The sequence below is a fragment of the Diadema setosum genome, chromosome 9, assembly GCF_964275005.1.
Source record: "Diadema setosum chromosome 9, eeDiaSeto1, whole genome shotgun sequence".
In the NCBI taxonomy this organism is placed as follows: domain Eukaryota; kingdom Metazoa; phylum Echinodermata; class Echinoidea; order Diadematoida; family Diadematidae; genus Diadema; species Diadema setosum.
Genome location: NC_092693.1, coordinates 11401812 through 11417632, shown reverse-complemented (window position 1 = coordinate 11417632; position 15821 = coordinate 11401812). Strand labels below are relative to the sequence as shown.

Genomic DNA, 15821 nt, shown 5'->3' with positions numbered 1-15821 from the left:
TGTCGCCGCACACGGCGACCAATCGCCAGCTTCTGTCATCTCCTCGACAGGAACACAGACCGGAACAGAGGAGTGCCTTGACAATCGGTCTGTACGAAGTATGGCTTGTGATGGACAGCAGTTTGACCAATCAGAATACAATGGCAGTCTCGGCGGCATATTGAAAGAAAATGATAGGCCTACCGTGGGCGCCGTGAGCGAGGAGAGATCCTCTGCTGAGCTGTTGTCCGTATCCACTTCGGAGATGAAACCTGCAACGATGCCTGAGGAACCAGTCATGGCAATATCATCATCAACAGAATCAACTGAAGATGACCGATATCAATATGAATCTTTACTTGATGTCCACCCAGACCAATATCTGGATGGACGTGTTTCAGAAAACGATAGCAGCGATATGTCGTCTCCTGACGAAGAATACGAGGAAGTCACCCCAAACTTGCGGAACGATACAGGAAGATGGCGGATAATGAAGATTGTCGCAGTTGATATTTGGGAGCAGAATGAACAAGAGAACGACAATAAAAAACGCAACTCATTCGAACTTGCTAACGCGAAAGTTATTGCTATCGACCAACAGCTGGCTACAAACGATATGGATATTCGTGAGCATACTTCAGTTAACGAGGAAGGGGATTCTACGAAGGAAAACAACGACTGTGGCGCCATCCGAGATAGAACTGAATACGCTTTTGACTTTGGCGAGGGAGCCATCAACTCTTCGAATATTGAAGGAAATGGAGATGATGTCATTACAGGCCCGACTGCGCCATCAAATAACGAAGACGGATTTAGGGGCGATCAGGCTGTCTCTAATGAATTCCAGCCTCCAAATGAAATTCCAAATATGTTTGACCTTGATGGAACCAGAATGACTGAACACACTCCATTCCAGAATGACGTCGCCTATGACGGTGACCTATCTTTCTTAAGAAGCACTTCGCTGACTGAAGGAACTGGTGTCACATTGACCTCCGACAACTACATGATAGATCAGTACAGTGAAGGCGGCATTTGCTGCAGTTCCTCTTCTTCTGTAACAGAAAGCTCTTCTGATTTAGTCTTAGAAGATCAGGTTCCCAGTGGTGCTTCACCTGAGGTAGCCAAGAGTGCTGAAGAAACAGGGGCATGGGAAGATGATCAAACACCTCCCCAAGAGGAACTTGAAAGTGAACTAATTTCGTCCGAATACGACAGTGCAGATGTTATCGTCAACAGTCTAGTTGTCTCACCAGTGCCCTGCTTACTTCAGGAACCCATCAAAGTACAAGTTCCCAAGATCACTGAATATGACGATGGCTTCTACCCATTCCCACCTCCCAGTGATGTTGATGATAACTTGATCAAAAACCTTCTAGACAACATCAACATTTGCGAAAGCAGCCTCAGAAACATAATCGATGAAAATCCATCTCCACCATACGCTAGCAAGAACACCAATAACGATCTTGAGAATCGCAGTCCATGTCAATCTGCGAAGGGGTCTCTGAAGATTCAGGAGGTTGAAGATATCCCGCGAGACGAGACGTGTAGGCACGTACTTTCTAAATCCTTTCCTGACGTGCTGCTACAGGAAGAACAATCTTCTCACCCCAGGAGAATCGATGCAAATACCTCGACGGAAGAAGACGACAGTGAAATGCAATCCACAGAGACTCTTTCTTTCCCTCGGAGAGCGGCCAAATTAGAAGCTGTTGATCAAGAAGACACCGCCGACATTGTTATGTTTTTAATGTCGCTGGCTATCATCTCCACCTTCATTGCTTACAACTACACCTCGAAGATCGAAAATACAATAATGAGATGGTTGTGGGTTTGCCAGTTAGTCATAGAGTTGCTTTCCGAGGTTTCCGATACATATTTTTGAATCGCTCAAGGAAAACATTCTGGAAATTGTCCAAAGCAATATGCATTCTTGATCTGAATCTTGACAGTAGCTAACGAAACAAGAAATTTGGCAAATACAATACTAATTCCTACTTAACGTTTCAAGCCAGCCTCAATATCGGTTTACCAGGCTTCCAAAACACATCTACCTTCTTCTTACAATAAGGTGATTTTTCACTTATTATAAGCTAACAGGGGTAACACGTGCTACGCACAAGGAAAACCGAGGCAGGGGAACTAGACATAATTATGATGATACCTATGCCAAACTTTTATAAGTTGGAAGAAAATGCAAATCGACGAATTAAAAGCTAAGTTTTCTCAAAAAAAAAAAAAAAAATCCGATACCTCGTGCTTCGTGCTGTTGAGCAATATTTGCTTCTTGCTGAAATTTGGTCGTGTGTAAGGCTGGAATTGGTGAAAGTTACTAGTCGTGGACGATGAGTTAAAAGTGTTTTGTAAGGTGATTGATGTCTTATGTCATCTCCATACTTAGAATAGTGAGGTGGAAAGACTCTCCACTTCCCTGCTTGAAATACACACATAATATAAAGATGCATACACACACACACACACACACACATGCACACATTATTCATGAACACACGTCATTACAAGCGCGCGCACACACACGTGTCCCAATGATATGCATACTATCCAGGATTAAATCTTAGTTGCAACTTCGTTAATCTGTCATGTCAAGAGATAAGTCACAGCATTATCAACTTCATTAACGCGTCCTAGAAACACTGACACTGGCCTAACTTTGAAACAGGAAACACGTCTCGTGGGAAGAAGAAATATAATCATATGAATTTATTTGTACAAATTTGTTACTAGTATACTTTAAAAAAAATCTTTCACACACGCTGATGGCAATACCATTTCAAATAAGACATTTTGACCCAGTTTTTACTTGCCACCTACCAAACTCTATCAAATCAGAAGTTGGAAAGGGGTTAACCAGCAATTTGGACAGGAATACACATGAAGTTCGGTCAGCATGTTAAAAATCAGCCATCTCAGAAGAATTCCTCACTGGGCAACGTTTACTCCTAAACAAGTGTCAGCTTCCACTATTATAGGCCTCTTGGTGGCTTGTGGTGGTGGTGAATCTGCTCCCATCATTTTATGAAATTTGTATTTACACATGACGGAATTCGGGGAAAATCAGCTGCTGTAACCACGTGATCGTAATTAATAATCACTACGCTCGATATAATAACATTGCACATTACTGAGCACTGAGGTGAAATGTTATGATATCGACTTACATGTGTTTATCTTCGGTTTGTTAAATATGAGGTAATTACAGGGCAATTCAAAATTTGTCATCCGCCGCAGAAAGAAGGAACAGAATACCGTACTGCAGAAGGATACATAACTGTAATCATTGATTTAAACAGAGATGTTAATGTATCTCAGGAATCCCATGAAAACGTTCTTCCCAATAACGCCTCCAGTTGCATGTTGTATGGTCTATAAAATTCGCGCAATTTTTGCAGCACGCTACTGGTCACCTTCGGGTGCGTTCTACCTTTAAACTCGCCCTGACAGCGACGCATCGGTCTGGCGAGACAGTAGAAACCTTTTATCTCATCAAAGTAAATGTCCCTCTGGCTGAAATGACTAGATACACCCAAAAACGATTCAATCGCTTTGAGCTGTGGAAGCGGATCCCGAACAAATTCTTCTCCGTCGATAATGAATATTTGTTCAAGTGGAAACACCTTGAGCCATTCTCTTAAATGATATATGTAGATGCCAGTAAAAACAAGAGCATTATCAGTATTAACCTCTCCGTTAATCTTTAAAACACTCTCCTCGAAAGTCTTGTTGATGATGTAATCGATGTTTCTATGGGGATAAACTGGCCTGTTCATGCGAAATTTATGCAAGTCCTCATAAGGCAAATGCGGATACCTCGTAACGACATGAGTGTAGTCCGAGACAGCTCGGGTGACCGGGTCTCTGAGAATGAGTAGAAGCTTCGTGGACGCCGAAAGTTCCCTGGCGATATCCAAGGGTGCACGGTCTGCAACAAAGTAAGCCGGAGATGTTTCCATGGTAACTTGGTACTGAGAAGACACGGACATCATCCTGCGGTACCAAGCCAGCCCTTTGGCCTGATGCCTGTCCCAGAAGTGGACCTCTCCTCGAGTACTGGTGACAACGGCGGGATGAGTCTTGAGGAAAAACGTCACCGCACCCGTACCACACTTTTTGGCGCCGATGCAGATGACTCGAGGAAGGCGTCGTCTGCAGTCGAGGGTGACGATGCCAGTGTTGAAGCTACCTGTTTGATTACACTGGATGTTTGGGGGATAAGTGATACGCGATCTCCTTGTCAGATTTTGCTCTGAAACATTCTCGAAATATCCAGCTCCGTTCGACGGTGATCCTTCTCTATCATTTACGTTCTTGTCGTCATTTGTCGGCGGATAAACTCCTGCTCGTGACCGCCAGGGGAATTGCAGAGAACCGCTCGAAGATATCGTCACCGCAGTTTGTCCGGCGAGCAGTAGGACTAGCAGAAGTATTGTTGTCATGACACACAGCACAAGAGGGCGACATTCCAGCAATCTTCCTCGAACTCTCATGATGGACGACTGGTGGGAGCAAGGGAGAGAGAAACAGATGGAAAGGATGGTAAACGACATATATTACTGTATAATTGCGTGGTTTAGCATCTCATAAGTTAGAGAAAATAAATCGCTTTCATTTGAGCTTATTTTGTTCATACATTATTATCTCTGCCAAGGAAGGAAGACATTTTGTGATCATCGACGTTGGTTTGTCTGTTTGCACGATAACTCAAAAAGTCGTGAACAGATTTGAATGAAACTTGTAGGAAAAGTTTTTAATGACAGAAGGAACATACGGTTCCATTTTGGTAGTGATCAGGGAATTATTTTGAAAACGATTTAATTGATCTTTTGGGCAGATCGGGTCAATGAACTTGGGAGTTAAAGCAGCGCGAATTTGAGGTTTGCATACTCGCTAAAGCGCGTGCTCTGCTGATCGGGCGGTCGAGGCGCCGCGTAGCTGGAAGCTGATGCCGTAAGCAAAAGACTTTAATATTGGGAAATAATTGGGCGATTTTCAGCATGCGTGTAGGCCCCTATAATGGGTGGAAATGAGCTGCTTGGCGGAAGTCTGCGCTCTACGAGTGCTTTTCTATTTCTTTTGTTTCATTTTCAGAATTTTTAAATGCCAACTCATAACTCCAGGATTCATGTTAAATTGGCGACACATTCTTTGTTTGTGTGTGTGTGTGTGCGCGCGCGCGTGTGTGTTTTCTCTCTCAATGGCATATTTTTGTGTTTTTTTAGATGTTCAGATAAAGCAAATTTAACCAGTTTCCTCTAACTTTTCTCCAGTATTAGATAATGTAGGGAACAGCGAACTATCAAGTTGGTATGGTGACGAGGTGATGATATAGTGAAATGACTTCATAGAAGGATTCAAGAGCCAAAAATATAGAAACAACCCCTGAGTTAAGTCAGGCTTCGTTCGTCAGGCAGGCAGTGAACACTACTGTCTCGCAAAGAGGAGTGCATTATTTATTGGTAATTAAAGTGTAATATGGACTGCTGATATCAGAAATGCAGACCCCTTGACAATTTATGGCGTCCTTTGCAGGCTTTCTGGGACTATATAAGGGAAAAAAATTGGACTGCTGATCACCTAAAGAGAGACATTTAATTTTCCCTCGATATTATTATCATTTGCCGAGTAAACATTCTCCTAGATATAATGATATAAAAGGTAGAGAAATCAGAGTCATATAACGAGTCTTAATATCTTAGTTCATTGACAAACGCTTTGCAAACTGCTTCCATCCCTTCTATCCATTTTTGTGTGTGAGTGTGTGTGTGTGTATGTGCGTGTGTTTAATTCCTGAGCGCAAGTCCGTAAAAATAATTAAGTACCCTTATAGTAATGTTGTTTTCTCTCTGCTGTGTTACAAAATGCATTCATTTTAATTTTCCGCGTAACCCTTGTCAATAGGACTAAGATGATTTTAGAAGGCTATTATTTGAAGTGTACTTTACAGCAAATTTTAACATAATTGTTATCCAGTCGAGAATTCGCTGAAGGAATATATGACAGAGATTTATGATTGTTAGTTTGTCCGTCTTTATGGATGAGAGGGATGAAAAGAACTAAGGGAGAAGAGGAAAATAAATAAGTAAGCCTACATGTATATCATTTTTTTTTTTTGTATGGCTTAAGTCTGGGGAAATATTGTTCAACGACTTAATCATTATTGTTTAAACTCATTTACGATAACAGTATTGACATTTCGGGTCTGACATTTGCATTTCGAAATTTGCACTCTCGAAACACATGGTCGATAATAGAAAGTCGCTATGCTGTTACGGTTTCAAGTATCGCCAAAGGTGTGATATTTTTTTTTCTCTCTCTCTCTTTTTAAACACAGTCAAGATCAACAATTCACTTGGTTTTGCAGCAACACTCATGAAAATAATTTTTTTCCCGTCCGAACAGGAAACAGGACCTGTTAATTTGACGATCAACGGGGCAAATTGGGACAGTGTCCATAAAGGTCAAGATTCAGTTTGACATCTCATCCTTCATACTAAACTGCAGTGCCTGACTAGATGATTTTTTAAGTAGCCCTCTCTAAATTCGAGGAGTGTACCTGATAGTTATCTAATGTGTCCTCTACTTATCTGCGACGCTCAAGAGCGGGGCAATGCTTCGAAATCGGGTCATGAGACGCAAGATGGGAATAAGAGCCCACTTCGAGGCACGTACGGAGACCAACGACGAAACGCGAGTTACTTTTGCCGGGTTGTTTTCTGATTCGGAAGGTCGTTGCCTGCTAAGTGACGACACTCGTTCGCTATTAAAGATACTATACGAATACAAAAACCAGTTCAGATGTATCTGGTCTGAAGCATTTCACATGTTCTAATTATGATTTATTTTCAGTTTTGGTAATTTTTCATCAACACTCATTTTGTTCATTTCATGTCATTCTGTCATTTATGATTAATACCTGAAAGACAATATCATACAACAAATATTAATTTGATCCGAATATATTTTCCATAAATTAACTCGTACTCAACGGGAAATAAGAATGGACTATAGTTCTGTGCACACCCGTTTTTAATGATAACGGTATACCGTATTTCACGTTTCAACGGAGTGAAATTCCAGGTCCAAAATGTATTACCTACGTATCTTTATATACTCTATTGTTCGGCTATACGTTAAAATTGCGATACAGGGAGAGAAAACTGCCAGTCCCGATGACTAACTGCTATTGTTTTTTTCTTGGGAGCTACATCCTTAGGCAGGACAGGGCGGTAGAGAGTATGTGAGCTATACACCTCAGGAATAGAGGGGGGGGGGGGAGGGAGAGAAAAAGGGAGAGAACAACCAGAGAGGAAGAAAGATGGAGGGGTTAGAGACAATCGGACAGTTTGTTGATAAGTTACGAATGTTTACTTTTTAGTTTATTTCATGTACCTCCTCTTTAAAAAAAAATACATTAATCCTTGATGTCACAATAGCGGAACAATAATTAACGAAGAAAAAGAAATCGAATATTGAGCTCATTTTCCGATATCCTACAAACTTTCGCCGAGTGTTCCACTATCTTTTTTTTTTTTTTTTTTTTTTGCATTCGCTGGATGCACATATCCATTTTGAAAATCCCTCTTCAAGAAAGTAAATTCAAGAAAGCTCACATTTCGCTGCGCTCGGTTTCACCATGGAGATACAAACTTTAGCTACATGAATAAACAAAGGAGCGGTCTATCGTCATGCTCCTTGTTTCACCTAGGAGTTTGTTTTCACACGTCGAGAGTGTGCACGCTTTACCAATATGTGGTATCTCCTTGACGTCTACAATGAATAATTATTGAGGTAGGAGGCAAGGTACTGATTTAAATACACCGGAGTGGTTGTCACGACAACACTCATAGCTGTTTCGCCTTGATAGCGTGACAAGCAGATATCCAAGAGGGAGACATGAAACTTATTTCCTTGACGTCTATCCATGGGTGACCGAGCGTTCACTCCACCGACAAATATCGCACTTGACATATTCTCGAATGACAAACAGTCAGGATCAGTTTAAGGTTAATTGCATGGAATGGAAGATGTGGTGATCATGATGAAGTGTGGGCCAAAGGCAGGTGCGGGTGTAGAATTGCGGCATATTAAGCCTTCTTCCACATCACTTGTCTATAGTTACATAAAGCTTTCCTGACTGTATTTTTTTCATGGTATGGGTCTTGAAGTAAGCGCATTTTTTTTTTCGTCGGGTTTTTCCTGCGCAATTTTCCGGTGATGTAAAGATAGCGTAAGAGCTAGGAATCGATAAGAATGATCGGTATATTGCTTACTTCAATTTGACCGTCGATGTTGGAGCGGTAATTACCGAATATTTTGGAGATCACACCTGCACCAGCATGAGTACGGTAAAGGACCTCGCTCCTGAACTGTGGTACGAACTTTCCCTTGCTAGATTGTAATTTGTTGGTTTTCCACTCACCTGTTTTAGATTCAGCCCATTCTCGTGTGTGTGTGTGTGTGTGTGTGTGTGTGTGTGTATGGGGGGGGGGACATGGCGTTCATTTGAATATTTATCACACTGGTGATAGCCATGCATCTAGACAATTTTAAATGTATTAAAAAACACACAACAAAACCAATATGTAAAAACCGGCCACAAAATCGTCCCGCCTCCAAGAGGACAAACCCCGGATCTGCCATAAAACACACACACACACCCACACACACACACCCACACCCACACACACACACACACACGCACACAATGTATGAACTCATAGCATTGACTCTAATTTCTGATTGTTTATAGAGAAAGAGATTCTCTCTGATTTGGGGAATTAGGGGCGGCCTGGGGATCACCCAAAGGAGAATTGTGCCACTTTTACCAGATAATCACTCGCCAAGATTCGTGAAAATTGACGTGCATATGAAAGACAGATGAAAATGTGTTAATTAGCCCCTAATTAGTACTGGATCCCAAGAGAACACCCCTTGACCTGCCATAAACAAATTTGAAAATAATCATACTCACTGATGTATTTACTCAAAGCAGTTCTCATTTAAGAAGTTAAAGATTCTTTAATCCAGGGGTGCTGGGTTGCCTACCCCCCCCCCCCCCTCCCCCCGGAATAGTTCAAGTATGATTCTATCATCCGAGCAACAATATTTGATGATAGATTCGACATTTGATGCGTTTTCAGAAAGGATGAAAATGTGAGAATTGGCTCCATTTTACATCGGGTCGGGGCCACCCCTATGTGGCACACTTGAACCTGCCCTAACAATCGTACTTTATCTGACAATCGTACTATTATACTTTACAGCATTTTAGCTCTAGTATCATCTCTGGTTTTACAGGGAAGATATTTTCTGTAAAGACTCTAAAATTTGGGGCTTCCAAATATTTGGCCATATGGTACCCAAATACACATTCTCTCACCCGATAGAGATAGTAGCCGAGTTTGGCGAAAATTTGAAAATGCAGATGAAAATGTGAAATTGGTCCCGATTGGTCCACTAGTCACTGGACATGGAGGGGCGCCCTGGATCCGCCATGAATTGAACAAACTTGAATCTATGCAGTCACCTCTGTATTACTTATAACACTTTCTAGGCTTAGCTTTGTGATATCTGGTTGTGAAGATTATATATATATATATATATATATATATATATATATATATTCATGTATGTACAATATATTGACGATTTTTTAATCTTGGGGATTTTGTCCATCCGAACAATTCAGATCCGATCACTTTCAGGATGATACCTTCTAAATTTGGTAAAAATGGAGAAAAACCCCACAACGGACGGCGAAAGACAGACGACACATGACGAAGCAAAAACAAACAAACAAACAAACAAACAAACAGACATGCGCTTCAATGAACATGAACTTCGAGAGAAGTAGCGAGAGAGCGACCTACGTGTATAGGACCTACGTGGTATCTATATTTCTGTGCATGCATCCGGTAATATTAATTGCTGCAGCAATTTCATTTATGGCCAAAGACGGTTAGTATTAATTTGATTTGACTTGATTTGATTTTTTTCTGCTTAATTCCGTTACATCAGCCGTATCCGTAACATCCGTTACACCCGTTACAATCATTAATTGACATCGTATAGAAGCTATGAAACACACAAGAATGATTAATCTTTAGTTTGCTGTACCAAAACTGTGCGTGGCCCCTAAAAATTGCTCAGCGTCGACTCAATAGTAGGCCCAAGCTCCTTGGTAAAATGGAGTCCATTCGAGCAGCTTGATAACTACATGTTTTAGTATACAACTACAAATAAAACGTAGGAACTGTAGACTATCACAGTTGCGTAATACTGGCGTCACACTATCCCGAAATTGAGCAAAGATGGACATCAGACGATGGAAGAAATGATAAAATTATCCTCTGATCGTATAAACATCCGGTCATTCGCGGTTAAGCCATCGGATGACCACCGGTGGAGTTTAAATACACGGGACCAACTTTGTGAGCGGAGGCAAAATCTTTCGCAGAGGCAAAAAGAAAAAAGAAAGAAAGAAGTGCCCATCAAGACTAAGCGGTATCTTCTGTTAATTTCTGGACGCTGTGACACTATTCTAGGCGTAATCTCAGCAGGTAGTCACGAAGATTACAAATTACAAGGAATACCATGTATCATGATTCATTCTCTTCGTGTCAAATACCTCGATCAGTACCATTTCATACGACTTCCAGAATTTCAAGGAAATTCTACCATTCTGCCAATTTTTTTTTTTTTTATTCTTTCACTACGCTTACAGATAATAAACTTATCCGTGATTGTACTCTATGGACTCTTGCTCCATCACTTTTCTCTCCTTGCATCTTTGTTTGTAGAAGACTGAAAGCGCTGTATGATCTCACACGTTTATTAATCAATAAAAGTGATAACAGTACTTTCACTTACCTAATAAGGTGAGGTGTCGTGTGGTGAGAAAAAGTAACAGATGATAACTGACAAAACAGCAAAACAAGATCGGCACTCTAACGAAGATCGAGTCGATGCCGGGAACCGTCGTCATTTGCTTGCTTCGCCTTCACTATCTTTTCCTCTTCGTTTGGCAAGAGACAAAATTGCGCGTCGCCCCTCAACGACGAGCCGAGCCAGAGTGACGAGCTTCGCGGTGTGTATTCACCGCACGTGCCCACACGTACATGTACGGTTCGACCCATGAAGCAACTGGATCGATTAGAGAGGGGGAGGGAGCGATTCCACCAGCGTGTCTCATATAGCGGGCTGTATGAGCCATTAATATGTACAACCAGGGAGGTAAAGTCTCTCATTGGATACAACTACATGCAACTATATCACACATCAATAGATTGAATCATGGACGTGGTAGGGTCCATGATTGGATGTATCAGAACCCAGGAAAGTGCAACCACACTACTAGGTAACAGCACAGCTGCAAAATACATGTATTGTTGTCACTTGTGCATGCAATGTACGAATGATAGAATTGTAGGGTTTCACCATGTGTTATATATCTCCATGGTTTTACCCAATCAGAGGATGCAAGAAACTATGCACCCACTCCTTCACGCAGCACATACACGATTGCTAAAAGAGAAGAAAAATACATTTATTCCACTCAACAGTCGTTTCTTATGATTTTCAAAGTTATGGATATCGTCATCGATCAAGCGTAAGCAAAGGCTTGTGATATCAGGAGGGGGAAACCGTGAAAATGAAAATGTTTGCAAGAATTGTACTGAAGCCTTGATCGATAGGTTTACAGGCAAACACCACATTGGGATTTAGTGTTCATTGGAGACTGCACAATGTAAACAAGACTACTCTCTTCTCCTTTATTTGTTCATTTCTTCCTTGGCAAATTATTGCAGTAACTGGTGAGAATTTAAGGGTAAATGGTGGTAATTATCATTTTTTAATCATGATAATTTCAGCCTGAATCTGAAACGCTAAAGCACCTCAATTCATTGTATACAGTCTGTGTGTGTGTGTGTGTGTGTTGGGGGGGGGGGGGGGGGTTGTGTCTCGAGTATTCTTCTGTCTGAATCATCAATCTTACTAGCATCTGATTTTTTCCCCGAGTGTTGTGATTGGTGTAAATGGGTGCATACATTCGACGGATTCACAATTGAGTAATGGTTCACGTTAAAGGGATGGTACATTTTCGGTTGAGATGAGGCTTGAGGTTTCCAACTTTATTTTTTGTAAGCTGATTTTTATTTTCAGATAATGAGAAACATATTATGAATACGGAAAAGCATATACTTCTAAGACGAGGTCGAAGTTTATTTGATGAAAATTGGTTTCGAAATGGCTGAGATATATCCCAAACAATGTGATCCTACTGAAAGGTGGGACCCACCTTTATAAGGATCGATTTTTTTAATTTGTTTTTGGATATCTCAACCACTTCAAAACTGATTTTTATCAAATAAACTTTGAAGTCCCCCTAGAATTGTATATGCATAACATTTCATAAATTTCAAAGTACATGTATCTCACAAAAAAAAGTTAAAGGCTGAATCCTCACCTCAACCAATACTATACCAACCCTTTAATGACTCGAACGGCCCACCATAGCCTCACCCACGAGCAGTTCAGTGGCAAACACATGCATGTGACTCTCTCGCTGCTAATATAATCTGATGAGTTAGGAATTTGGGTAGATGGAAAGACCCATGCAACGCCTGATCGGAATTTGAATCAGATAAGGGAATAGGAGGCAACAGTATTGACAACAACATGTGCATCAAGCACTTCTAATGATTAAACTACCAATACATGATGAAAATATCTATGCACGTAAAGCGCAGCATGAGCCTAGGTGGTACCAGCTCATACTTTTTAACCCAAGAGATAACTCACAATAACAACGTGGATATTCTAAGAGCTTATGGAGATTGCCAGGATATTATGTAACAACATCGTCGGATGCGAAGATGCGAGTTCAGCAAGTCGAACCCAAAACCCAAATCAATTCGACCGAGCCAGCAAAAATCCGGATCTGCGGCATCGTACATTCCCCCTGATAGAAATGTTGGTGTCAGGGAACGTCTTTTATGTGTATAATAGTTCTTTTCAAATTTATGATCACGGTTCAATTCTCAATTTTCAATTTCAATGAATTTGAGGTCAGAGGCTTATTGTGATTCTCACGCATTTAACATTAATTTTACACTGTCAATCTATAAAGCCGTAGATCCACGTACCCATCTATTTTTTTTTTCTTGCCTGTAATCAAAGTGAAATACACGCTACTGTATCTCAGGCTGTATCTTTAGATTGACAGTAAAATTATTTCAGAATTTAAATCTTTATGACTGAAATTCTGAAATCATTTTACTAATAGTAGGCTCTTTATTATGTACATAATATTGTAATAATATCACAATCGTTTATCTGGTGGCTCGTTCAGGCCTCTCAAATCTTTAGATTTGAAATCTCAGGGGCCCGAAAAAGAAATGTATCGGCCCGAAATTTAAGGAAACATAACAAACCATTTTGAATCTTAGCTGCCCAATCGGGCCATTGTCGATAATGAAGATTCCATTGAATTATAATACATGTGTATTTCCATTTTGAAATGAAATGAAGTGAAATGAAATGAGATTTATTTACCAAACAAACAAACATCGTCAACAAAGTCACAACACAGTTAAGATATAGTTTGGCAAAATGGAACTGGCAATAGCGTGCAGGCTAGTCGAGGCCAGTCCTTTCAATGATATAGATTATAATATAACGTATTTACAATATTTACAGAAGAATTGTTATATGTACATAATTATTTACATGTTTTCATAGGGGATCATTATTATATTGATAACAGATACTTTCGCAATGATATCCGAAAAGCATTACGGGTGTTTATCTTTTTGACATAATGAGGAAATCCTCTCCAAATTATACTGCCTGCATATGACAAGGCGTGTTTACCTGTTTCAGATCTGATTCTTATTGATTTATAATTCATATTATTTTTAAACCTTGTATCATGATTATGGTCAATTTCAAAACAATAATCAGGGATATCGTGCGGTAAAGTATGATGGATTGGGTCAAACATTACAGTTCCATTTTGGCAGAGACGATTCAGTAATCACAACCCTGCGTCTTATTTCCGGTTTCATTATACGTCACCGTGTCTACAGAGAATTTGATACGAAGCCTCGGCTGTATGCTTGTTAATTGATTTCATTCTTAAGCCCCAGTCACATATACATGCCGGATCACACCGGATCTGATCCGGGGTGATTCTGGGAGGGATCCGTGTAGACGCCTTGGACATCCATGGAGGTCCCTGGAGGTCCGTTTATAGGTCTGGGGACGTCCGAGAGGCCAACACGGCAGCTTTTGGAAGTCAAAAACATCCGGCGTCATCCTTGGACTGCCTAGTTGGCAAAGCAACCCGGGATGGTCCGTGTGGCTGCCGTGTAGTTGCCGTGAAGGTCCGTGTGGCTGCCTGGAACGATCGTGTATATGCGCCGTGAGTATTCTTTGCAGTCTGTGACTTTTCTTTCACATCACAAGGACCGTCACGGATCACCGAGGCAGCTATACGGACCTACACGGCAGCCACACGGCAACTTCACGGACCATCACCGTCAGCTGCCGTGTTGATTCGTGTAGACGCCGTGCTCTGCCGGCATGGACCGTGTACTTGGCGGGAGGTTTTCAACGTGGTCCGAGTATAAGCGCTGCGTGTATATAGATGCCGTGTAGATGCCGTGCTGGTCCGACCTCATCCATGTAGCTGCCGTGTTGATACCGTGTGAACAGTCATCAACGCTCGTCGACGCTCCATCCGGGGCAAAACTATCCCGGAACACCCCGGACCATCGCCGTCATGATCCGGTGATCGCCGTGTAGATCCTTGAGGATCCGTGTTTAGGGCTTTATCGTCTCATCTCCCTGATTTATTGTGACTTCTTACTGGCAAGTTCTTCAAAACTCGAGTTGGCCTAATGACTATTTATCTGTACAGCTGTTTCGTCTCACCTCCCTGATGACATCAATCGTTTTCATAATCTTACTGAACGTGATCCATACAACCACCAATCTGTCAATACTGTGATAACTGTCCCATCCTCCTCTCTATTCTTCACCTGTAAGTTTCTAAAAATCTGTTATCTCCATTTCGCCTCCCTTCCTCTGTCTGCCTGTCTGTATCTTTCTGTTTATCTATCTATCTATCTATCTATCTATCTATCTATCTATCTATCTATCTATCTATCTATCTATCTATCTACCTAATCTATGTATCAATCAATTTACCTACCTCTATGTATAGATTTATATAATGATTAGGGCCTATATGTGTGTTCATACATGTAAGTGTCTGTTTGTGGTAGTTTGTGTGAAACACTTAAAATTGTCAAGCTTCGCAAGATTATTACCTTCTTGGTGATTTTCCAAATGTTAAGCGTTTATAAATGCATGTACGTCACGCACCTTTTTTTTTTCCACTACAGATATTCACCTATTGTTATCTATGGTTCTCTTCGAGAGGAGAATAGCAAGCATGTATCGAAGGCATCACTGTTATCATTAGTTGCGACACCTTAGCCTCATGCATCATTGAACATGCTGTGATTAGAGTGTGAATTAATGACAAGGCTGGGCTGGGGAGCGAACATGCCTTGAATGAGTAACGCTGTATTGATGAGACAATGAAGCGTGATACGACATCGGTCTGGCCGTATATCTTCCTATCGCCACGACGTCCGGAGCCCCTCGGGTCATATACGAATCTCTGGTCGATTTTCGTCGCGCTATAGGGACGACGGTGTCTCGCACATCCGGGGACTCGAAGGAGTAAAACGCTCCCACTGATGAGGCCGTGAACTCCAGCGTCTTTCACTGTCGCCGAGACTCAATAAAAGAGA

The 15821-nt window shown here is 41.3% G+C and overlaps 1 protein-coding gene across 1 annotated transcript; it reads right to left on the bottom strand.

Moving 5' to 3' along the window:
- Window positions 1-3308: 3308 nt before the first annotated feature.
- Window positions 3309-4487, bottom strand: LOC140232617 (heparan sulfate glucosamine 3-O-sulfotransferase 1-like). The gene has a single exon (XM_072312715.1). It carries the CDS (start codon window positions 4485-4487, stop codon window positions 3309-3311), a length of 1179 nt encoding a protein of 392 aa, XP_072168816.1.
- Between the last annotated feature and the right edge of the window lie 11334 nt (window positions 4488-15821).